Genomic DNA, 24996 nt, shown 5'->3' on the forward strand with positions numbered 1-24996 from the left:
CCAGCGTGGATGAATCTAATGTTTTGAGTATGTGTGGCAGTCAGTCACCGCACCGGTGTGGATATTTACTGTACTTCCCAATCACAGATTCTAGCCTACGTCTTGGAATATATGACCCAAATAAGAATTTTCACCGTATATTGTCATCTGAACAAGTAACAAGTCTGCCACGTTTGTTCTGACCAACTGAGGAAAAAAGCATTACAATAATCCGCGCTACCAATGGTGATTAAATCTAAAGATCAGATAGCTCATATCACATCAAACCGTTCAAATTATTATTATTGTTATACTTTATTCTCAAATGATTAATGTTAACAACATCAGCATTGAGCTATCTGTAATCAGAAGCACATTTAACACTGGAATATAATTTAATTTCATTCACATTTGTTTCATAAACACATAATCCTTTCTGGATTACAATCCGCCATCAAAATGATACATTTAATTACTCCAGCTGCTGTGAGAAAAGGTTATAAACGATCACCACCTGCAGGATCCTCACATGCGATAGCCTACTAGCCGGGACAATTTCTTTATGTTTACAGACGTGACGTAATGACGCAGCAGCATGCACGAATTTCCCGCGAAAACCTACCCGTACCACTCAAACTCGAAAACATTATTATAAGCTAACCGTTGTGAATCGGGCTAAAGTAAGGCGATAGTTTTGAACACTGACTGGTTATGTACTTGCTCAAATATTGATTTCGGATCATTTTTAACCAAAAAAAGTTACGGACTGCAGCTTTAAAATAAAAAGCATTTGCAGCAGACAGAATCCTGGAAATAACAAGTTTTCTGAATGTAGCTTTGTAATTTGTTTTAGGTAACACAGACACATGCATATTAAGCTCATGTTATTCATGCAAACGTAATGCACTTTTGTTACCATCGTGTATACATATTCCAATTTCCACACATTGTTTCTGAGTAAATTAATACAATTAACACATTTTTGGCAAGGAATTTGATTAAGCTCGTTCATGTTTTCATGATATTAGTGCTAGGCTTTACTTTTAACATCCAGGAATATGCTCCCTTATTACTGAAATTAAAGTATCAGTATCAAATATCAATGACTACAGAATCCCCTGTTAACACACAAGGTAGCTGATATTATTATTTATTTATGAATAAAGCAATAAAGTTCAGTCTCAACTAAACTGTTTTTAATATGCATTATATGTACTTACGCCTCAGCCACTTCAGCTCGCTCCTCAGAGCGCTCAAGCTCACCCTCAAGAATCACCAGTTTACGAGCCACCTGCAGTCAGTCAAACACACACACACACACACACACACAAATAGACCCAATTTTACAATTACAGTCAAATAACAAATCACAGATCTGTAAAGCCAAGTTACGAAGGAGGAAGTTAATCCCCAATAAACAATAATGCAGGAAAATTCAGGTTTAGGTATAGTGACACATCTTCCACACTAAAAAAAACTAAAAAATATATTAACTCAGTGGCCATTTGATCAAGGAAGCAGCATGTTTGTTCTTCAGTAGAAGTGCTTACATATCCTTAAATATCAATCAGACACATTGACAGAAATTGCACCTGGATATGAAACTTGGAATATACATGCAGGGTGTCTATGATACTATCTATCAAACTTGCAAGAAATGGCCACAAGCCAATGCTGTGTATAAATGCTATGTATAAATATATCTTTTAAATGAATAAATATGAAATATAAGAAAACATGAATAAATGATTTCTTCGTTATTTTCAGCAAGTTTACGGGCTTACTTGGCTTTTTCTTTTGTCTGAATCCTGAGTGTTTCTGAATCTAGAAATAATAATGTTATTCCATTCCATCATTGTGAACCTTTTTGGAACTTTTATGCATGGCCATAATTCAATATACTGTGAAAAGCATCTAATTATAAGAAGCCTCCAGCCATTTAATAATGTGAGGCTGGCTGACATGCACACCTCCTCATATTTGCGGTCAGCCTCCTCAGCGATGTGTTTGGCCTCCTTCAGCTGCATCTCCTGGATCTCCATCTTCTCCTCATCTTTTGATGCTCTGTTCTCTATCACCTTCATTCCTCTGTACGGAGAGACCACACGGTCAGTATTACATTCAGAAATGCCATGAACAGACAAACTCAAGTCTAAACAGGTTTAAGGGATTTACTCATGAAACTCTGGACGGACGGCTGATCCTTTACAGTGTGGAAAGTTTGTCTTTCGAATGACAAAAAACTATTTGAAACTACCTAAAACTCTGGCTTTGAACAGGTATGAAAAAATACATTTCATGCTTTTTTTCTGAAGGGATGCGTGTCAAATGCATAAAAAAACTGCCCCGTGAACTAAGCCCAGGTGTGTAGTGTAAGTGTTAAAGAAGCCGCGGTCACACCTCTCGCTCTCATCTGCGGCTTTCTCGGCCTCCTCCAGCTTCTGTAGCGCGGTGGCGAGTCTCTCCTGGGCACGATCCAACTCCTCCTCTACCAGCTGGATACGTCTGTTCAGGGACGCCACCTCAGCCTCGGCCTGCCATCACAGGAGAATCAGTCAATGCACACCATGCCATGGATGACAAATGTGACCATGGAGCACAAAAGCAGTCTTAAGTCGCTGGGGTATATTTGTAGCAATAGCCAACAATACATTGTATGGGTCAAAATTATTGATTTTTCTTTTATGCCCAACATCATTAGGATATTAAGTAAAGATAATGTTCCATGAAGATATTTGGTAAATTTCCTACTGTAAATATATTAAAACTTCATTTTTGATTAGTAATATGCATTGCTAAGAACTTCATTTGGACAACTTTTTTTTTTTAACAATTTAGATTTTGTTGCACCCTCAGATTCCAGATTTTCAAATAGTTGTATCTCGGCCTGTATCTTCAGGTGATGTATAAATCTTTTATGTGTTAAAAGTATATGTTTTAATATCTTTTATGTTTTAATGTATAAAACCCTTATGACTGGTTTTGCGGTCCAGGGTCACAAATGTGATCTGGAACTTGAACTTGTTGGATAATGTGAATGCAACATGCAATGTGAAAATCTTGAGGTTAATGTCCAATTAAGTGCAAAATTACATCTAGAACATCAAGATAAAGGACTTTTGACTCCAACCACAAATTTTCTGTCTTCATATTGTTATGCTTTCTCAAAAGTAGATCTTTTGGAAAAAAAAAAAAAAAGGGAAAAAAAATGTAGACTTTTATTGTTGCAATCAGTACAACTCTCAAATAATTTTTATTTTCCGTATTTTATTGACAAAAGTTGTTTTCATATCCTAACCAGATAGCAATGAGCAAATAGAAGTCTATAAAATTAACATAAAATGTATGCTATGCAGAAAATTTAGCATTAGTAATTTAAGCTAATATTATATAACAATGATAATAATAGCTTTTATTTTCTAATATTACACAGTATATTACGATATAACCTGCAAAAATATGATTTTCAATTAAAAGTAAACATTCAACAATTGCACACATTCACTCTAGTATCTAGTAAGAGACTACTGTCTCTTCTGTAAATTTAACAGTGCATCTTAAGACTTTAACAACGTCTTTAAAGATGTTAAATCTTCTTTAATATCCATTGCACAACAAAAATATCCATCATACAGGCAGAACACTGTACTAAAATACTGTGACAATGTAAAATACTGTTTCCCATTGTTCACCACAAAACTATTAAAGGGGTCATATGATGCGATTTCAATGTTTCCTTTCTCTTTAGAGTGTTACAAGCTCTTGGTGCATAAAGAAGATCTGTAAAGTTGCAAAGACTAAAGTCTCAAATCCAAAGAGATATTCTTTATCAAATTTAAGAGTCAGCCACGTCTACCTAAAACGGCTCGTTCTAACACGCCCCCACATGTCTATTTTAATTTAAAGAATTTTAATTTAAAGTTAATTTTAATTTAAAGAATTTGCCACTGATGATTCAAACGCGAGTTTGGGCAGTGTAGAGTAGCGCTTGTTGTTTGTCATTTCTCCGATCACAAATGCAGACAGAGTTTTATGTTTACGCGGCGCGATGCAATGCAACGCAACGCGTAAAAAGACAGTATAAGTCATTATAATCAGTAATTATGTCCCCACTAGATGCAACGAATGCCTTGTTTGTAATGGGTTTTAATGTTTTTGTCTCATCGCTCCGGGACACGGCATCACAGTATGGTATAAAGTTAAACTTTAAAAATACAAAGTTCACTGCGTAAAGAGGGTTGAGCTCACTATCAACTGTTTGTCCAAAGCTTTAATAGCTAACTACACGCTAGCAATGCTATTACTACTATGTTAACCCTTTAAATGTGTCACCAAACACGGCACACAATGAACACGAATGAACGGATGATCTGTTTATCATTTTAAAGAATTCCCCCGAAACAACATGCCTGTAGCTATTAGACAATATTAAAAAAAAATGGCAATTCTAATATTAATATGTTAATGTTAATAACATCTTTACAACAGAAGTTCTTCTTCATACTCTAGTAAAACGACACTGCTCAGTACAAAGGTGGCCTAATTTGTTTGTGGGTTAAAGGCATGCCAGCTTCTAGAGCTATTTTCATTGCAAGGTTAAAATGCAGGATAAAATATAAAAATAGCTAAAACAACTGAAACCTCATATAAGAAGTTTAAGATGCTTTTTAATAAATCTAAAACCAAATCTGGATTTATTTAAAGTGTGTGAGCAGAATTGAAGTCTTCAGTAGAAATATCACATTCAAATAAAGTGTTGGACATAAATGACTTTATACATAGAAATATTTTTGGAAAAAACATCTGAACAAGTAATATAACTGCCGCATTTGTTCTGACCTACTGAAAAAGTCCATTTTTAAAGTAAATCCCATTAATGACCTTTTTGTGATTGCTCAGATCAGATAAAGTCACATGCTGAAAACTATAATTAAACCTGGGTTCAGAAATGGTAAATGTTTCCACCCTCAACATTACTTTGTGTAACTATAGCCGCAATGTTATCCTCACTTTCTAAGCAATTCCATCTCTGACTACTTTCAGATTACTCCTTACACATGCAAAATGTCATTAAAGAGAGAGACCCAGCATTTTTTAGAGTGTACCGGAGGACAAGGACACAAAACGATTAACTTAGTCTGGGCCCGTGGGCTGATGACTCAAGTGTTTGCATTCAGGTGGACTAAAATCACATGATCACCTGTTTAATTGACCACTTGCATCACATATTCACAGGTCCATGTGACAGAAAGAGCTTGGCTGTGTCCGAAATCGCCCCCTATACCCTTAAATAGGGCACTATTTGAGGGAACAGCCATTTTTAGTGGTGTCCGAAACCATAGTGGACGTTCTCGTTGATTTTGAAGTGAGAGATGCTTTAAATCGTCAACATCACCTGCCCTCAATATAACCCCTAATCCTCTTCTCAGGGCCAGCGCATTAGCTCAAGTTCATCGGACAGCTCAGGAGCTTTCACTCGCTGCTGTGCTCCACGTGTAGTAGATCACACCTGAATATTGTTTCATTCGGCACTGTTTCACCTTAAACTGATACTGATATTTGGATAACGTGTTTTTGAAGTGAACTTAATGTTTGGATTTGATTTAAAGGTTTAGTTCACCCAAAAATTAAAATTAGCCTGTGTTTTACTCGCCCTCAAAGCAACCTAGGTGTATATGACTTTCTTCTTTCAGACGAATCCAATCGGAGTAATATTAAAAATTATCCACGCTCTTCCAAGCTTTAGAATGGGAGTAGGCGGGTGTTTTTGTTCAACAGTACAAAAGTAGTCAAATAAAGTGCGCGCATCCGTAATAAAAAGTGCCTCACACGGCTCCAGGGGGTGAATAAAGGCCTCCTGTAGCGAATCCATGCGTTTTTGTGAGAAAAATATCCATATTTAAATCGTAAGAAACACTTTTTTCTCACTTCTGCTGACTGTCATACGTGCAAGCCGTTCCGGCTGATGACGCAGATGAAGTCATATACACCTAGCTAGGATGCTTTGAGGGTGAGTAAAACATGGGCTAATTTTCATTTTTGGGTGAACTAACCCTTTAAGGAAAACAGAACATCTCAAAGTCAGAGCACTCGCTACAAAACTACTACAGATGCCAACCATGAGGAACATCAGTCTTACATTTGTGACCCTGGACCACAAAACCAGTTATAAGAGTACATTTTTTGATTTATAAAAATCAAATAGCTGAATAAATAATTTTTCCATTGATGTATGGTTTGTTAGGATAGGACAATATTTGGCCGAGATCCATCCACATCTAATATATATGACCCATTAATAAAGATACTGTAGTCATCCAGGACAGTACACATGGCCTGCAGTAGGCCCCTTGACTGCCTGGTTGGTTTGGAATAAAGGGACACTGGTATTGCAGTGAATAGTTAACAAGAAGTGAACAGTGTACATAAAGAGATAAAACATCACTGTAACAGAGTCGCTCAGGCCAGAATCCGCATCCAGGCTGAACACGAGCCTCAAATCCCCCACAATATGAATGTTTCTGGGGTCACTCACTCTCTCCCTGGCCTGCCGCTCCAGGTCCACCTCCCTCTGCAGCGCTTCTGCTCGGTCCTCCGCCTCGTCCGCCTGCTGCTGCAGGCTCTGGATCTTCCTCTTCACCGCTTCTATGGATGTTACCGAGGCCATTCCCTCTGGATCCCAAGTCCGGTGTTAATAATGATAAACGCGACACGGCAGGGTAGCAGCGATATCGCTGTATCCCAGTGATCTTGCCTTTATCAGACACCGTTCAGGTTAAACATATTAGTTTCTTCGTCTAAAGAAGTAGGATTCCCCCGGAAAGGCGTAGCGCGGACCGCCGGCGAGCGCTCTGTTCGCACCGCATCCGAGGGCCGAGCTAGAGCTGATGTTCGCCGGTGCAACAGATGGCGCAGCGCACCTGTCAGGCGATCCGGTGTACTGAGAGGAGCACAGAAGAACGGGCTTCATCCGCTCCTCCCAGGGGGAGAAATGCCTCGTCTAAAAAATACCCACACTTGCGGTTTATTATTAAACACTTGCTTAGAAAATACAAATGTAAGAAAGCATATGCCAAGGAAAAGAGCCAGGGGTTCAAGGATGGACAAACATTATGCTATATAGCAATTACAATTCAAAAGAGATTGAGTGGAAGAGAGAAAAAAACTCTAAATAAATGAGAAAAAAATAAAATAAATAAGCAGATCACACAACAATAAACATACTCTTCCTTCAAAATATAAATTAATTATCAAATAAAAATGACACTAAATCAAAAAGTGGGCATGCATTTAAAGTTTTAGTTGCCTTTTGTTACAGGAGGTAGATATAGATTTAATATAGATTTTAAAATCTTCTTGAAAGTAAGAAAAGTGGGGGGTAACTTTCATAACCTTGTATTTGCTCTCGCAGTCTTTGCACTTGACCTCTTGACGACTAATATGACGTATTTCCTGTATTTGGCCCAAGTGTCCAAGTGAGTGTGATGACCACAAGTGTGTGTCCAACTTTTCATTACCTGATGGGACACACTTTTACCCCCGGTTTCACAGGCAAGGCTTAAGCCTAGTCCTAGACTAAAATGTAAATCTGATCTTAAAACATGTCAGTGCCTTTGTTTTGTCTTAAGATGCACACCAGTAATGCTTTTTTATAAGGCATGTTTATAAAAATTACTTAAATGTCCTAATTGAACTATGGCCTAATCCTGGCTTAGGCTAAGCCCTGTCCATGAAAACAGGCCGTAGTGTTGTAAAAATGCAAGTGTTTATATAGCTTGGTTTTTATTTTTAAAGACTTTGCATTTTAAAATCAACTTCTAAATGTCTGTTCAGTAGTCCCTGTAACAGAGATTACACAATTTAATTTGTGGTTCTAATTAAGTGATAAAAAGCCGTTGCAAATGTTGTACAAAATAAATATCACCACTACTCATCTTAAACCGTTGCACCAATAAAACGTGCAACACTTTGTTTTTCTAACAAATTATCTGTAATATCTAACTATTAAAATAATATTTAACTTACATTGGAAAAGTTTCCGTGACCTCTCGCGAGATCTCGGCAAAGTCTCACGATTTATTTCCAGAACATGTTGCATGATGGGATACACTAAGCCTGGAATAGCGCTCCAGAGCAGTATTCGAGGTAGTGTGGTTTAGTGTGCATCAAGGGCACTGCGCTCTGGTGTTTTTAAGACCTGGGACAGTCTTGCGCACTTCCTTCCTGTCGCGTATGCCCTCTCAAGTGGCCAAGACCACAAGTGTGGGTATTTGTACAAGGCAAAAGTCCACCACCCAGGTTAAAAAAAGTACACTTCCATAATGTACTTAAAGTGCTCTATTTTCGCACACTAATTATGTACTTAACATACTAAAAATGATTTTTTTAAAGATAAACTTAAGGACATCTAAGTGTGCTCAACTGTGCTATTTTGGGACACCATGAAAATGAACTAAAATGCGCTTTTAACATACTCTCTTTGTATTTAAAAAATGTTTTTAGTCACTACTTGTAGTACACTTGAGTGTACTAGTGTATGAAAGATGGGTTGAAGTGTACTACAAGTGGTAACTAAATACATTTTTAAATACAGAGATACTATGTTAAAAGCGCATTTTAGTTCATATTCGAGGTGTCTCAAAAAGCACAGTTGACTACATTATCTTATCTTAAGAAGTGCTAAAGAATCATTTTTAGTATATTAAATACAATATTAGTGTGCGAAGATAGAGCACTTTAAGTAGCTACATTATGGAAGTGTACTTTTTTTTAAACCTGGGCCACCATCCACCGCCAGCAGAGTCTGCGATGCTTCAACACTCACTGGTGCTGCTTCTGTTTTTCTTCCAAAAACCATCAGTTTCCCGCATAATGAATCATAATAACTGATATGCCTGACATGATGATGAGGCTGCAGGTGAGAAGATATACAGGTGAGTCTTCAGTGTCAAAACACCCGACACACGCATTCATCAAAATTCTCCCAAAAAAAAAAAAAAGTCTGGCATATGAAATAATAATCAGAAAGTTTTATATATTTTTTTATTCTGTTAACATCAAAGGTAACTCAATTAAGTCTCCATAACAGTAACAGTGCCACTTTCTATCTACCAATAACATGTATGAATTTCAAACAAATTACAATCATAAAACAGGATGTTTCAGACGTTTGTCCTCAGTTACGTTACTGTCCTTAGACCAATCCATTCAATGAAACTCATTCACTGTAAACAAATGCCTGCATTCCTCTGATGTTTCTCCTTTTTTGGCCACGTATTAATGGTGTAAATACAGTACACACGCAGCGAGTGAAGCACGCAGTCAAAGAGCCTCGTGTTTCAGAGGAAGAACTGGAAGCAAAGCAACTACAGAGGTTTCCTGATGAAAACATTTCTACTGTGGCTGAATTGTAACTAGTTGATAGTTAGCATATGCACATTTCTTGCAATGCGAGCTCAAGGTTTCTCCTCCACTTCCCAAACACATGATCTTATGGAGGTTTTGTACGGCCAGTCACATCACTGGGTTGGATCGATCTTCACGGATTGGGAAAAGTGCTGCACAAATGCTAATTAAAAAGCAGTCCTTTCGAAGTCAAACACACTAATGTACACGAAGAGTCGTCTAACATTTGTGAGCTATTTGAACCATCCATAGACTATTTATCGGATCTGAATTGCACAAATACTAATATTTAACACTGCAGACCTTACAGTATTGCTCTCAATACATTCATGAAAAGGTATTAGATAATACTGTGATAAAGTATACCATGGCACTACATGTCCAAAAAATAATATTTCTTTGGTACCATGCCCAGAAAGACCATGGAAGTACCATTTGTATCTTTTGTACTTATATTGTATTGTAGATAAAGTATATCATGCTTGTATTTTGGTCATCGGTGAAGAGTATTGGATATTGAGATCTAAATGAATTGACAGTGTGAGTGTGGAAAGGTCAAAGGTCATGTTAAACCTGTATGAAACAGACAGAATCAAGTATAAAAATGCAGGGTCTTTGATGAAGTGGTGGGACGCTGTGAGGTGCTGACAGTGTTTATGAAGTGTTTACCGAATCTGATACTGTGGGTGGGTTTGACACCCGAGCAACAGAGCAGCTGTCGACAGGACCGACCCAATCACCCGCAGATTACACAATTTAATTTGTGGTTCTAATTAAGTGATAAAAAGCCGTTGCAAATGTTGTACAAAATAAATATCACCACTACTCATCTTAAACCGTTGCACCAATAAAACGTGCAACACTTTGTTTTTCTAACAAATTATCTGTAATATCTAACTATTAAAATAATATTTAACTTACATTGGAAAAGTTTCCGTGACCTCTCGCGAGATCTCGGCAAAGTCTCACGATTTATTTCCAGAACATGTTGCATGATGGGATACACTAAGCCTGGAATAGCGCTCCCAAGGCTTAAGCCTAGTCCTAGACTAAAATGTAAATCTGATCTTAAAACATGTCAGTGCCTTTGTTTTGTCTTAAGATGCACACCAGTAATGCTTTTTTATAAGGCATGTTTATAAAAATTACTTAAATGTCCTAATTGAACTATGGCCTAATCCTGGCTTAGGCTAAGCCCTGTCCATGAAAACAGGCCGTAGTGTTGTAAAAATGCAAGTGTTTATATAGCTTGGTTTTTATTTTTAAAGACTTTGCATTTTAAAATCAACTTCTAAATGTCTGTTCAGTAGTCCCTGTAACAGAGATTACACAATTTAATTTGTGGTTCTAATTAAGTGATAAAAAGCCGTTGCAAATGTTGTACAAAATAAATATCACCACTACTCATCTTAAACCGTTGCACCAATAAAACGTGCAACACTTTGTTTTTCTAACAAATTATCTGTAATATCTAACTATTAAAATAATATTTAACTTACATTGGAAAAGTTTCCGTGACCTCTCGCGAGATCTCGGCAAAGTCTCACGATTTATTTCCAGAACATGTTGCATGATGGGATACACTAAGCCTGGAATAGCGCTCCAGAGCAGTATTCGAGGTAGTGTGGTTTAGTGTGCATCAAGGGCACTGCGCTCTGGTGTTTTTAAGACCTGGGACAGTCTTGCGCACTTCCTTCCTGTCGCGTATGCCCTCTCAAGTGGCCAAGACCACAAGTGTGGGTATTTGTACAAGGCAAAAGTCCACCACCCAGGTTAAAAAAAGTACACTTCCATAATGTACTTAAAGTGCTCTATTTTCGCACACTAATTATGTACTTAACATACTAAAAATGATTTTTTTAAAGATAAACTTAAGGACATCTAAGTGTACTCAACTGTGCTATTTTGGGACACCATGAAAATGAACTAAAATGCGCTTTTAACATACTCTCTTTGTATTTAAAAAATGTTTTTAGTCACTACTTGTAGTACACTTGAGTGTACTAGTGTATGAAAGATGGGTTGAAGTGTACTACAAGTGGTAACTAAATACATTTTTAAATACAGAGATACTATGTTAAAAGCGCATTTTAGTTCATATTCGAGGTGTCTCAAAAAGCACAGTTGACTACATTATCTTATCTTAAGAAGTGCTAAAGAATCATTTTTAGTATATTAAATACAATATTAGTGTGCGAAGATAGAGCACTTTAAGTAGCTACATTATGGAAGTGTACTTTTTTTTAAACCTGGGCCACCATCCACCGCCAGCAGAGTCTGCGATGCTTCAACACTCACTGGTGCTGCTTCTGTTTTTCTTCCAAAAACCATCAGTTTCCCGCATAATGAATCATAATAACTGATATGCCTGACATGATGATGAGGCTGCAGGTGAGAAGATATACAGGTGAGTCTTCAGTGTCAAAACACCCGACACACGCATTCATCAAAATTCTCCCAAAAAAAAAAAAAAGTCTGGCATATGAAATAATAATCAGAAAGTTTTATATATTTTTTTATTCTGTTAACATCAAAGGTAACTCAATTAAGTCTCCATAACAGTAACAGTGCCACTTTCTATCTACCAATAACATGTATGAATTTCAAACAAATTACAATCATAAAACAGGATGTTTCAGACGTTTGTCCTCAGTTACGTTACTGTCCTTAGACCAATCCATTCAATGAAACTCATTCACTGTAAACAAATGCCTGCATTCCTCTGATGTTTCTCCTTTTTTGGCCACGTATTAATGGTGTAAATACAGTACACACGCAGCGAGTGAAGCACGCAGTCAAAGAGCCTCGTGTTTCAGAGGAAGAACTGGAAGCAAAGCAACTACAGAGGTTTCCTGATGAAAACATTTCTACTGTGGCTGAATTGTAACTAGTTGATAGTTAGCATATGCACATTTCTTGCAATGCGAGCTCAAGGTTTCTCCTCCACTTCCCAAACACATGATCTTATGGAGGTTTTGTACGGCCAGTCACATCACTGGGTTGGATCGATCTTCACGGATTGGGAAAAGTGCTGCACAAATGCTAATTAAAAAGCAGTCCTTTCGAAGTCAAACACACTAATGTACACGAAGAGTCGTCTAACATTTGTGAGCTATTTGAACCATCCATAGACTATTTATCGGATCTGAATTGCACAAATACTAATATTTAACACTGCAGACCTTACAGTATTGCTCTCAATACATTCATGAAAAGGTATTAGATAATACTGTGATAAAGTATACCATGGCACTACATGTCCAAAAAATAATATTTCTTTGGTACCATGCCCAGAAAGACCATGGAAGTACCATTTGTATCTTTTGTACTTATATTGTATTGTAGATAAAGTATATCATGCTTGTATTTTGGTCATCGGTGAAGAGTATTGGATATTGAGATCTAAATGAATTGACAGTGTGAGTGTGGAAAGGTCAAAGGTCATGTTAAACCTGTATGAAACAGACAGAATCAAGTATAAAAATGCAGGGTCTTTGATGAAGTGGTGGGACGCTGTGAGGTGCTGACAGTGTTTATGAAGTGTTTACCGAATCTGATACTGTGGGTGGGTTTGACACCCGAGCAACAGAGCAGCTGTCGACAGGACCGACCCAATCACCCGCTTCACATATCATACTGACGCATGCTAACTGTGCTGAAAGCTGTCCTTTCTAGATGTTCTGTTTGAACACATTCCTCACTCCCAATTCTAATGCGAAACATTGTCATACATATGTGTGTATGCATGTATGTGTTATTGTTATTAACATATATGTGACCCTGGAGCACAAAACCAGTCATAAGGGTCCATTTTTCAAAAGTGAGATTTATACATCATCTGAAAGCTGAATAAATAAGCTTTCCATTGATGTATGGTTTGTTAGGATAGGACAATATTTGGCTGAGATACAACTATTAGAAAATCTGGAATCTGATGGTGCAAAAAAATCAAAATATTGAGAAAATCATCTTTAAAGTTGTCCAAATGAAGTTCTTAGCAATGCATATTACTAATCAAAAATTAAGTTTTGATATATTTACGGTAGGAAATTTACAAAATATCTTCATGGAACATGATATTTACTTAATATCCTAATGATTTTTGGCATTAAATAAAAATGGATAATTTTGACCCATACAATTATGGGCTGAATTATTCATGTATTTATATTTAATATTGTGAAATATTTGTACAATTTAAAGTAACTGTTTTCTATTGTAATAAATTGTAAAAATCTGCTGTGATCAAAGCTGTATTTTCAGCATCATTACTCCAGTCTTCAGTGTCACATGATCTTCAGAAATCATTCTAATATGCTGATTTATTATCAGTGCTGGAAACAGTTGTGCGGCAGGACACTTCGATTAGCAAAAAAAAGTTTTACATTTATTTGAAATAGAAATCTTTTATAGATGTCTTTACTATCACTTTTGATCAAGTAATGCATCCTTGCTGAAGTATTAATTTGTCTTTCAAAAAGAAAAAACCTTACTGACCCCAGAATTTTGAACTGTAGTGTATAATAGTGCTTACATACCATCTCAAACAAGGTGTGACTAAGAGAGGCGTTGAATCTTTAATGATTTGTGTGTCACTCACGTCTGTGGCCTTCTTCTCGGCCTGCTCGAGTTTCTCCTGAGCGTCCTTCAGTGATTCGGAGTATTTGTCCAGCTCGTCCTCCACACCCTTCAGCTTCTTCTGCAGGCCCAAGAGCTCCTCTTCCAGCTGCACACACAAACACACACATTAAGCACTGGAAATACAGGCAAATGATGCTATTAAGGGTATAGGAAACTGTTTTGACTAGCTTTATTCGAAAGGATTTATTTGAGCAGGTTCTCGATGCTTGATTTGAATACTACAGAAAGAGTAGTGAAGGATAAAGTCAGGGTAGAAATTCTTTTAGAAACTTTTGTTTCTCTATATTTTGGAAGATCGCTACTCGTCAAGTAATGTGTCCACCGTTCCTACACTGATGATAAATGATGATGTGTAAATCCCGGCTCATTTAGGGGAGGGCATGAGGAGACAATTATAAACTGCAAAGTTATGTTAAAGCAGAGAGTTGCAGCAGCTGCTGGTCACCCCCACCCACACGAGTAACACACGTCGAGTAAACCACCACACATAGCTTAGTGTCATAAACCAGCCTCTATTTATTGTGAGCCAGCGGGACAGTCGGCTGCTGCATATGGAAACGAGATAATGCCGGCTGCAAAAATAGAGCCCACTTTGGCCAGCTCATAAACTGAGAAGTGCAAAATAGCTACGGTGGATGACAGAACAAGTGAACGGGTTCAAAGCAATGCACTCATGACGGATGCCTTCCCGGGACAGTTATGAGAGGCATCGCGGCTTTGGCGTCAAACGCAGCCCGGTGGCTCCAGATGGTACAAAGCCTTGATCCTGTTATGTTGAACAATTCCATGAAGGTGGAGCGGGACAAAAAAAGATCAAGGACAGCATGTGTGGTGACCAACAGGGGTGCAATAACAAAGGCCTTGGGACAAGAATAGATGGAGTTGGGCCATCAGAGCAGGCTTTCAAGAAATAACGTGATTTAATCTTTGTTAAAAACCAAAAGTGCATTAAATCAGTTACAGAAGCATATAAACTTGGAGAAAGGAACCAATCCAATTCTAATAAATGAGATATACAGAAATTCAAAATTTAAATGGAATTAATGTCTGTATCATATTACACATGCTCCGACAAAACAGTTTCACATGCTTTTTCTCCCATGGGAAAGCCAGCTGCTCTTCCATTATGGAGAGAAGCCTTCATTAAGATGGCTTTTAGTGAAACGGAGAACTGTTATAACTGACATTGCCTATTAATGATTGAGGACGACAAGAGTGGCAATGAAAGATCAACAGGAATAATTCATTCATCACGGTCAACAAATCAATCTAAAGCGACAGGCCTGATTGTGTTGTTATTTGTGCCACATTTAATCAAACGGTGGAAAATGTCGTTCCTGTCAGCCTGGGCCTCTTAATGAAATGGCTGTTATCAAGTATACCTACTTAAATATACTAACATATTTACACTACTATATTTGGCATGGGCCACTTCAGTTAGTCCTGATTGATGGGTCTTAAGGAACAAGACTAAAAATAGTTCAACTCATCAGAGATGTTGGACCCTAAACTGGGATTAATCATCGGTGTTTGGAGTTGAAGACACTGAGCAGATGATTACTGATGATTCATACACACTACATATACAGGAAAGGTCAAATGATACCATTTCTGTACTTAGTACTGAGGGAAAAACACCTTACTTATATTTATATCACTGCTTAGGCAATTTTCCTCATACTTTTTCTAGTCCGCTTTTCCCAGTTTAACAGAGAGTTCAATTAGACACAGATGGAAAAAAACAGAAACATGGATGGACCTACAGAAAAAAGTCTAGTCTGATAACCTGTTTTCAGTTCACCAGATTCAATCCATTTACCTGTTTGCATTTGTCCTCTGCACCTTTCTTGTCTATCTCGGACTGTTCTACACGATCTATGGCATTCTCCTTGTCTAGCTTCAGCATCTGCATTTTCTTCTTGATGGCCTCCATGGTTGATTTCCTGGGTTTCTGCTAGCAGCCGAGGAGAAAGAGGAGAGCTTGTTCAGAGAGTGGAGGCAGAGACGGACAAAGCTGAGTGCACAGCAGAGAGGCGGCTGGAATCCTCTCCAGAGGAACGCTGGTCTTTTTTGGAAACTTCTCTAAAGTCTCTGGGAGAGTGACGTCCCCCAGCTCTGATTCGTCCTGCTGAATGGGCTCTGCATTTGACCCTGTGATTTTGTCCATGTTTGGAAGGCTCTGAATCCTCATTCTCCAGTTATACTTAAAAAGATCTGAGGTCAGGATTATTCAAGCGCCCTGGGAAACAACAACAACAACTGATGTACATTAACTACATTAAACACTATGTCTATAGAGTTTCTTTAACTTAAATTTCATCATGATTTTTATGAGCAGAATCTCTACGATATGCTGAAAGACTTATGACTTAAAGGTAATGTTCTCAAAAACCACTTTCACTGCCTGGACAATGATTTCCTCTTCCCACCGATTTCAGTCATATAATTTGCCTACTGTGTTCAATGGTGCGTTATATTGACATTGTGATGGTTTTTGAATGCTAGTACTTTCTTTACAAACACATGGCATAAAATGCTCAATTTATGTTTGCAGTTTTTGAAAGAACAAAAAATAGATTTAAGTGTCAAGGCAAATGAGAAATACTGCTTGGTCATATTCCAAGGATTTTCAAGCTTGCAGTTATTAAACCGCTTGTAAAGAAGGCACAACTTTGTTTTGGTTAATTGTAGAACCATCTCAAAACTTTGATTTATGTCAAAAACACTAGAAGATTACATTAGCATTTGTGGGCAGGCATGTTCAGTTTCTCAGATCAGTACCATTTTGTGTGTAAATGAGGAATTGTCAAACATAAAACAAGTTAAGTATATGGGGTACCACAAGGCTCAGTCTTAGGTCCTCATGTATTCATTGTTCATGCTCCCTTTACGTAATGTTATCATGAAACAAAGCTTTCATTGTTATGCTGATGACAGTTAGCTTTACATTTGTTAGTTTGTTTATTTGTGTAGCACATTTAAAAACTTATTAGGTTGGCCAAAGTGCTTTCCAATAAAAACACCATTTAGAAAAACAAGACGACAAAAAAACAAAAACAACATTTCACATGAAAACATTTAAAACTCAAGACAACCAAAATATTCAATAACAAGCTCGACCAAACGCTTGGGCAAGCAGATGCCCTTTTAAACGAGATTTAAAATGACCCAGTGTCACACAGCATCTGATCTCCAGGGGCAGGTTATTCCAAAGACGGTGTGCCGCAACAGAAAAAGCACAGTCCCCTTTAGACTTAAGCAAGATTTAGGGACCTTTAACAGCCATTTTTGTGAAGACCTTAATGGCCGAGTCGTAGAGTGAAATTGAATCATATCTGAAATGTATTCAGGTGCTAGGCCATGCAAAGCTTTAAAAACATACAATAAAACCTTAAACTGGACACTAAAGTTGACTGTTAGCCACTGCAACGAGGCTAACATAGGGGAAACACTGACCTGCTTCTTAGTCCCAGTCAGAAGCCTACAGTAGTTGCTGCATTTTGTAAAAGACGATTCAACAAAAAAACAGCAGGAAACCCCAGGTACAGAGAGTTACAGTCTTGACATGATAAAATCCTGCATAACCTGTTTCAAATCAGCAAGCGATTGGAATTGTTTTATTTTTGAAATATTTCTTAAATGAAAGTAACCTGCCTTAACCACCGAGTTTACCTGCTTATCCATTTTAAACTCAGAGTCAAAGACCACTCCCAGGTTTCTTACTTGCTTCTGCACATTTGAGGCAACAGGACCCAGTTTAACATGTGCACAGATGGCCTAATAGAACCAATTATTAGGCATTCTGTTTTTGCCTCATTTAATTTTAAGTTCTTTAATTGTAAATTCTGTGCCATCCAATAATTTAATCTCATACAGGCAGGTCATCAGATCATTTAATCCATCATCTGTTTTCAATGGAAGAAGGTACAATTGTGCATCGTCTACACAATGATATCCAACATTATATTTCTGACAGATAGAACCAAACAGAAGCATGTATATAGAAAATAGAATGAGCCCCAAAATTGATCCCTGGGGAACCCCACAAAAACAAACTGCAAAATCAGAGAAATGATTTCCCAATTGAATTACAGAACTTCTGTCCTTTAAATAAGAACAGAACCATTTAAGAACATTTCCCTGAATGCCTGCCCATTGTCTTAATCGAGTTAAAAGAATATAGTGATCAATTGTGTCAAATCAAATACTGCTGTAAGATCAAGGAGAATCAAAATGGCACCCTTTCCTGAGTCGGCTGCAAGCATCAAGTCATTCTTTACGTTTAAAAGGGCATTTTCAGTACTGTATTTTGACCTAAAACCAGACTCAAATTTATAAAAAAAACTAATTTTTATAATAAAAAAAAAAAAGATCAGCTGATGATAAACAGCCTTCTCTAATATTTTTGATAAAAAAAGAAAACTTAAAAATCGGATGGTAATTATTTAAACAAGTGTAATTTTTTTTTTAAAAGAGGGTGTATGACCGCATGCTTTAGGCAGGATGGAACTATAGCGTTGGCTGGACTACTATTTATAATTATAATACATACAATCGTTGGGCCAACAACATCTAGAAGAAGATGAGATGGAATGACATCTAAGGCAACTTAAGTTTTAAATCGTGAACTATATCTACTTAATTTTAAAGTGAGAGAGGATATTACATGCAGTATCAAGATAAAATTAAACTTTTTTTTCAAATTTGTGCCAAATAAAAGAGGAATAATTGACGCAAAAACTTTTAAACATAAGCTGTAAGCATGTCATGTATGATAAGATGATTGCTGCTACCTTCTCTACAGTGTCACACTTGGCAGCAAATTGTTTTTTAAAACCACTTTTCCAATTTTGTAGAAAGCATTCTTCTACTACTGGAATATTTCTGTTACTGTTTCTTTGTCCCTGATAGAGAAAGCTAGTTCATGGGTTATCACCGGAAGACTGGATTTTTGTAATGTACAGTGCAGGCTGGATGTCCCACCATCTCCATAAACAAGCTGCATGTGGTTCAAATGCAGCAGTTCTTATAGAAATTCTGATCATATCATATTTCAATTTTAGAATAGCACCACAGGAGGACGTAGAGACATTCATATATGGCTCCTAAACTTTGGAATAGCTTTCCTGGTAATGTTTTGAACTCAGATACACTCTCAGTTTAAGTCTAGATTAAATACATCTCTGTAGCTAAGCAAATAATTATTCACCTTGATATCTGAATGCACATGAAGTACGGATATTTTAAGTATGACAAAATGTTCATAAATTATGTTATTAGTGTTACCGGCCTATGCAGGTAAACACTAAGCCCTTCAACACCAGCATCTTTGTAAAAAACAAACAAACAAAAAAAACACACACAAATGCAATAGGAGATATTTGCAAAACAGTGAATTTATGAGTTTTTAGTTAAACACATTGACTAAGTGAGTTTGCTTATTTTAGGTGAGAAACTGATAACAGATAAATACACAATTATAAAATATAAAAGCAGGCAAGATTCAGAATATACTGAATGCAACAGGAAAGGCAGTAACGGTGAAAACTTAAACTGTTTATGTATTTGATCTATTAATAACAGTCTTTATAATTTCTTAAAAACAGTTCTTTATAATAACTCTGATTATTATTTGATAAACAACCATGGTAATTAACCAATTCTTGTTACAAATCTTTTTTAATCTAATATTGTCTTGTCTACATCTGTGTGGGCATTACATCAGTAAATTACAACAGTAAATTGTTGTACAACAGCAAGAAAAGAAAAAAAGAAAAAAAAAAACACATTATAAAAGCAAAAATGGAAATATGGCTTTTATGCTTTATAAAATATATAATTTTGATAGAAATACCAGTAGACCAAGTTGTCACAAAAGCAAACATTTATGCTGCAAAAACATTAACAGGAGGATACTGTTTGTAACATTTCAAAGCTTTATTATTCTTTTATTTAGAAAATGATATGTTTTCTCTATGAATTGTTTCAACGCAAAGTTAATCATTGCACCACTGGTCCAAATTGCCAGTCCAAATGTTGTCTTGAAAAGCTTCAAACACTGTTTGGCCCCTGCCATGATCACGAGCTTTCAAAACACACACTGCTCATCTAATCCATCTAGTAATGAAAAAAAAAATTATAGCTCTATTAGAAGAAATTAAAAAGGATTTGTATATGCTGCATATTATCCAAATACAACAAAACAATAAAGCTGGCATGGCAATTCTCAAAAAAAGTGACAGAAATAAACAAAACACTTTTAAAATAGACATCCTGATACATAGTTCACTTTTTACTCATTGCATATCACTAATTACTTTTCTCAAACTCTGAATGTCATTGATTAGTCTATGATGCAGCTCACTGATCCTGTCCATCCTCTCTGAGCTCTGACGGCAGGAACTTGTACTGTTGCTGTCGGATCATGGCCAGCTTCTTCCTGGCCTCCTCCAGCTCTCTCTCCTTCCTGAGCATCTCCTCCTGAGCAGCGATGATCTGAGGGCACACACACACAGATGAAAATCCACAATGCATGCAAGATCTAGATGTAAAAACTCTACAGTTACACTCTACAGTTTATAATGACAACTGCATCAAAATGCACAGGAAATGCAATCATTTAACAATACAGCTATTTGTGCCTCAGACATGCAAACAAGCCTTTTGCTGGCTTTCCTATTTACATTTCTATTAATGATGGTGTTCCACATAAAGTACATATAAGTGATATTTAATTCGTTGAGCTTCAATGTTAAATAATTAATTCCATACAAAGAATGCAAAGGATGTTTGATAAACCCATAAAAATCTATTCTATATTTCTATATTTACCCACAAAACAGTGAAGTTACAATGTTGAATTGAATAAATGTGTTACAAATTAATTGGTTGTTTATAGTAATTAACAAATGAACATTAATAACATTGCATGTGTCAATGAATTTTGACAGGAAACATGAAAGTGAAGGTAACGAACTGCATGCTTTAATTCACTATATGAAAAATGTCAGTTGTTGTGCTGGAAATGCTCTAACAAAACACACAGTTAATATGCATCTAAATGTGCTAGTGTTTGACTTGTAACTGATATTCTCTTTACCTGAGCGATACCGCCCACCATCTTGCTCTTCACCATCACAGTCTGATCATCTTGAGCCTCAAACGCAGCCTTCTGAGCCGCCTTCACCAGGTTATCTGATGCCCTCTTGACAGCATTACCTGCGGCCTAAAGAAAAAAAAGACATGTCAGATTACTTTTCACAGCATTCAACAAAACCCAATGAAACACACATTCTGCTCACAAGTACAAATTCTCTGCTTTAAGAAGGCTGAGACACTGAATCTCATCAAACTTACTTTGAAATACCTAAAGATGACTGTCACTGATCAAATATGAGATACTGCAGTAATGCCAAGGTCATAGGGCTGATTCCTAGTATTAAAGCATTCTTTAATTGCTCTTGTCTTGGTGTTCATCATGGTGCATTTACATGTGCACTGTATTCTCACATGGCAGCCCCCTTGGAAATTTTGATTTGTGGCTAGAAATACAACTACAGGTACAACTACTTTAATTTAGGGCTACAAATACAACTACTTTAATATGTGGCTACAAGTACATTACAAATACAACTATTTTATTTTTTGTCTGCAAGTACACTATAAATACAACTACTTTAATTTGTGGCTAAGACTACTTTAATTTGTGGCTACAAGTACAACTACTTTAATTTTGTGGCTACAATTACACTACAAATACAACGAATTTAATTTGTGGCCATGACTACTTAAATTTGTGGCTACAAGTACATTACAAATACAACTACTTTAATTTTTGTGGCTATAATTACACTACAAATACAACAACTTTAATTTGTGGCTACAAGTATATTACAAATACAACTACTTTAATTTGTGGCAACAACTACTTTAATTTTGTGGCTACAAGTACACTATAAATACAAGTACTTACAACTACAACAACTTTAATTTGTAGCTAGAAGTACAACTACAAGCACACACACTTTAATTTGTGGCTAGAATTACATCTACAGGTACAACTATAATTTGTGGCTACAAGTACTCTACAAAAACAAATACTAATTAGCAGCTAGAAGTACAACTACAACTACTTTATTTTGTGGCTACAAGTACAATTACAAGTCAATGCAAACCTGTGGAAACTTTGGACCATCCACATTATCAAAAGATGAATCATGACAGCTATGTGAGAACCCAGTGAAGTAAATTTTAACAAGCAGAGGTTTGAAGTCAAGATGTTTGTAGGAAGGTTCTGCATGTGTCTGGATTCTAGGGATGTCTTTATAAGGAAATGCAGCTGTGGAGATAGCAGCCTGAACCAAACACATCTCTGGCGATCCTTTGGCAAACGTTCCAGGAATATTATTTAATTTTTATGCCTTTTGAGGCATTGTACACGGCTGAAGGTGTGATTTAGGGTTGAGTGTGTTCAGCTGTCAAGAGTCTGATTTATTTCTGTAAGAGGAAGGACTGGCCTGCAATTTATACACAAACTAGCATACCCAAGATATTCTGCACTGCTGCCACAGAAGACATTTTACATTAATGTGCACAGCTCTATTGAAGCAATTTGGATTCGGTTCACGTCTTGTAACCAAATACTGCTGGTGCTACATCTAATTTTGTGCAGATAAGAAGACTTTTCTCATGGACAGACTGATAACAGCAGAAGTGGGATGGTGCCGAAGGGGAAGTATATCACAGGTAAAAACAGACCTGCTATATCTGGAAAAACTGACCAACTATGACAATTTGTTTTACTGAGAAAAGCAGACAGACACAGAGCGGAGCGGGTGCAGTTCTGTGAATAAAACTGTAGTGGATGAGCGACACAAGTTTGATCTTCTGAGAGTGCCACTAACTCATATATCAAAAGATCAGTCAAAATACTGTCATCTGCTACTCTGGCTGTAAAACAAAATGTGATTGGTTTGAAGTCAGCACCAAGTTATGAGTTATGTCAGAGTAATGTAGGCGGTAGCAAAGGAATGATTGGGTACATACTAATGATTTTAAAATAACTATGACACAATCTGTATTGGTTAATGACAGCATTCTATATTTGACAAATTTCTCGATCCGTTCATCACTAGTTATAATCTATAATTATTAAATTGCATTCATATTTAAAGGAGTGTGTTCAACAGTAAATTAGTGTTTAACAGTAAATTAGTGTTTCTAACAGAACGAGACAAATTATCCAGCTGTTACAATAACTTGCTTTTCAGAACTTTGTTATTAATGTCCCAAAGCTTAATAAACAGAAACGTACATTGACTTTTTTTAGAACAGTAAATCGATATAATAAATCTAATTCATGTACTGCATTCCTGAGACTGAGGACCATTTATATAAAATGCAGAAGCCTCCCAGCAGCTCTCCACAGCACCTCATCAGCACTGCTGTTATCACAAGCACTCATCAGTGCACATTACACATCAGACAGCTGGAGTGTGTAAGACAAGATGATGGAACTGCATCTATTCCTGCTCCAGCATTACATTCATCTCACTGCTGCAAGGCTAAAACACAGCTAAACTAAACATGGAGCTTTACCAGAGATTCCTCAGTCTAGGACAGAGCACAGGAGACTGCAAAATCGATACCATAGATATATATATATACTGTATGTCTGAATGTCACTGCATGACAAAACAGCATGCAGCATCAGCTAACTAATCATGTTACTGATTTGCTCAGAACCAGCTTTTTATATGTTTCATATGTGTTCAAATTCAATATGGTGTCTATCGTGACTGAAAGATATAATGGTGATCTCAGGGTTATTAGGTTTTAAATTTAAACCTCAGCCTTCACCCTGTGCAGGGCGACAGCTGTCTTGACTGGAGGCAGGAGGGGTGCAGTGGGTTTCACTGTGTCACTGAATATTTAAAGGCTTTGTTGAGAGGTGGACACACAACAAATAACTCCTCATTGTTTATTTGTGTCAGACCACTGCAAGAGGAAAATATGGGGTTTTAAAAACACTCCTGTCAGGATGCGGGTCAATTTGACCCATTTGGAGCTGTCTGAAATACTGGGTAACCTATGATATTCTCCTTAAATAAATAATTATACATATTATAATTTAGTGGCTTTTTTATATAGAAAATTACAAAATTTCTATTATTATTGCAATGTTGGGGGGTCAAACGTTTATGCATTTGGTAGACATTTTTATCTGGAAAAAAAAACACTTCCCTACAATAAAAGTATATATATATATATATGTGTGTGTGTGTGTGTGTGATTTTTAAAAGTGATGTGCTATATTGTTGAAAACAAAAGAAAAAAGAAAAGAAAAAAAAAGTAAAAAAAAAATGTAAAAAAACAAACAAACAAAAAAAACAATACTGTTTATATTATTCACAGTTACTGTGATAACCAAATACAGTTTTAAAATATGTTTTCATGTTTATTTTTTTAATGTGAGAAGTAGGGCTGGGCGGTATATCGAGTTTGTACGATATATCGATATTTTCTTTATAAGCGATTCGATATAAGGCAATACCGTTTATATCGATATACAGTTTGATACGAGCGCATCTGAAAATATAGCGGAGGACACAGACTGAGCTGCTGCGGAGAAAGTGCATAATCCAATTTGTTCTAAACATGTGACAAGCTTCATATTAAGGCCTTTAAAAACTGGTAAGACATAGTTTATAGTTTGGTTTCGCATATGCTCTGACAGAAGGCTGCGTGTGCCGCTGACAGAGACACTAGGCTACTCGCGCTGTTTAATGTGTTGAGATGTGCTGTCTTCCTGAATGCAGAACTTGCATTTCACAGGTATATGCTCCGTCTGTAAATGTTAGAAAGCCATGGAAATATTTCCATTTTTCTGTCAGAAGTGCATGAGCCTTCTGCTTTGCGATTCTCCGCTAAACTTCACACAGACTTCAGAACGAGAGCCGCGGCACACGCATG

At 36.8% G+C, this 24996-nt stretch overlaps 2 protein-coding genes across 8 annotated transcripts in view; both read right to left on the minus strand.

Moving 5' to 3' along the window:
• The window catches only part of tpm2 (tropomyosin 2 (beta)), a 20303-nt gene extending 4205 nt beyond the window's left edge, over positions 1 to 16098 (minus strand). The window contains exons 1-5 of one of the 4 annotated variants that reach the window (XM_016522105.1): positions 15845 to 16098; positions 13985 to 14110; positions 2380 to 2513; positions 1950 to 2067; positions 1200 to 1270 (exon numbers count right to left, since the gene is read on the minus strand). In XM_016522105.1, the coding sequence (XP_016377591.1) occupies positions 1200 to 1270; positions 1950 to 2067; positions 2380 to 2513; positions 13985 to 14110; positions 15845 to 15958 (563 nt within the window). In that variant the 5' untranslated portion in view covers positions 15959 to 16098. Of the gene's footprint in view, positions 1 to 1199; positions 1271 to 1949; positions 2068 to 2379; positions 2514 to 6514; positions 6917 to 13984; positions 14111 to 15844 lie in introns of those variants that run through there. The other 3 variants (XM_016522104.1, XM_016522107.1, XM_016522106.1) reach the window with 3 other exon arrangements.
• A 3593-nt stretch (positions 16099 to 19691) lies between these two features.
• LOC107715875 (talin-1-like) overlaps positions 19692 to 24996 on the minus strand; it is a 109819-nt gene continuing 104514 nt past the window's right edge. For all 4 annotated transcript variants that reach the window (XM_016522109.1, XM_016522112.1, XM_016522111.1 and 1 more), the window contains 2 exons: positions 21125 to 21250; positions 19692 to 20520 (listed from right to left, as the gene is read on the minus strand). In XM_016522109.1, coding sequence (XP_016377595.1) covers positions 20386 to 20520; positions 21125 to 21250 — 261 coding nt within the window. In that variant the 3' untranslated portion in view covers positions 19692 to 20385. The remainder of the gene's footprint in view (positions 20521 to 21124; positions 21251 to 24996) is intronic.

Source organism: Sinocyclocheilus rhinocerous, unplaced genomic scaffold (genome assembly GCF_001515625.1).
Source record: "Sinocyclocheilus rhinocerous isolate Xijiao unplaced genomic scaffold, SAMN03320098_v1.1 scaffold178, whole genome shotgun sequence".
NCBI lineage: Eukaryota > Metazoa > Chordata > Actinopteri > Cypriniformes > Cyprinidae > Sinocyclocheilus > Sinocyclocheilus rhinocerous.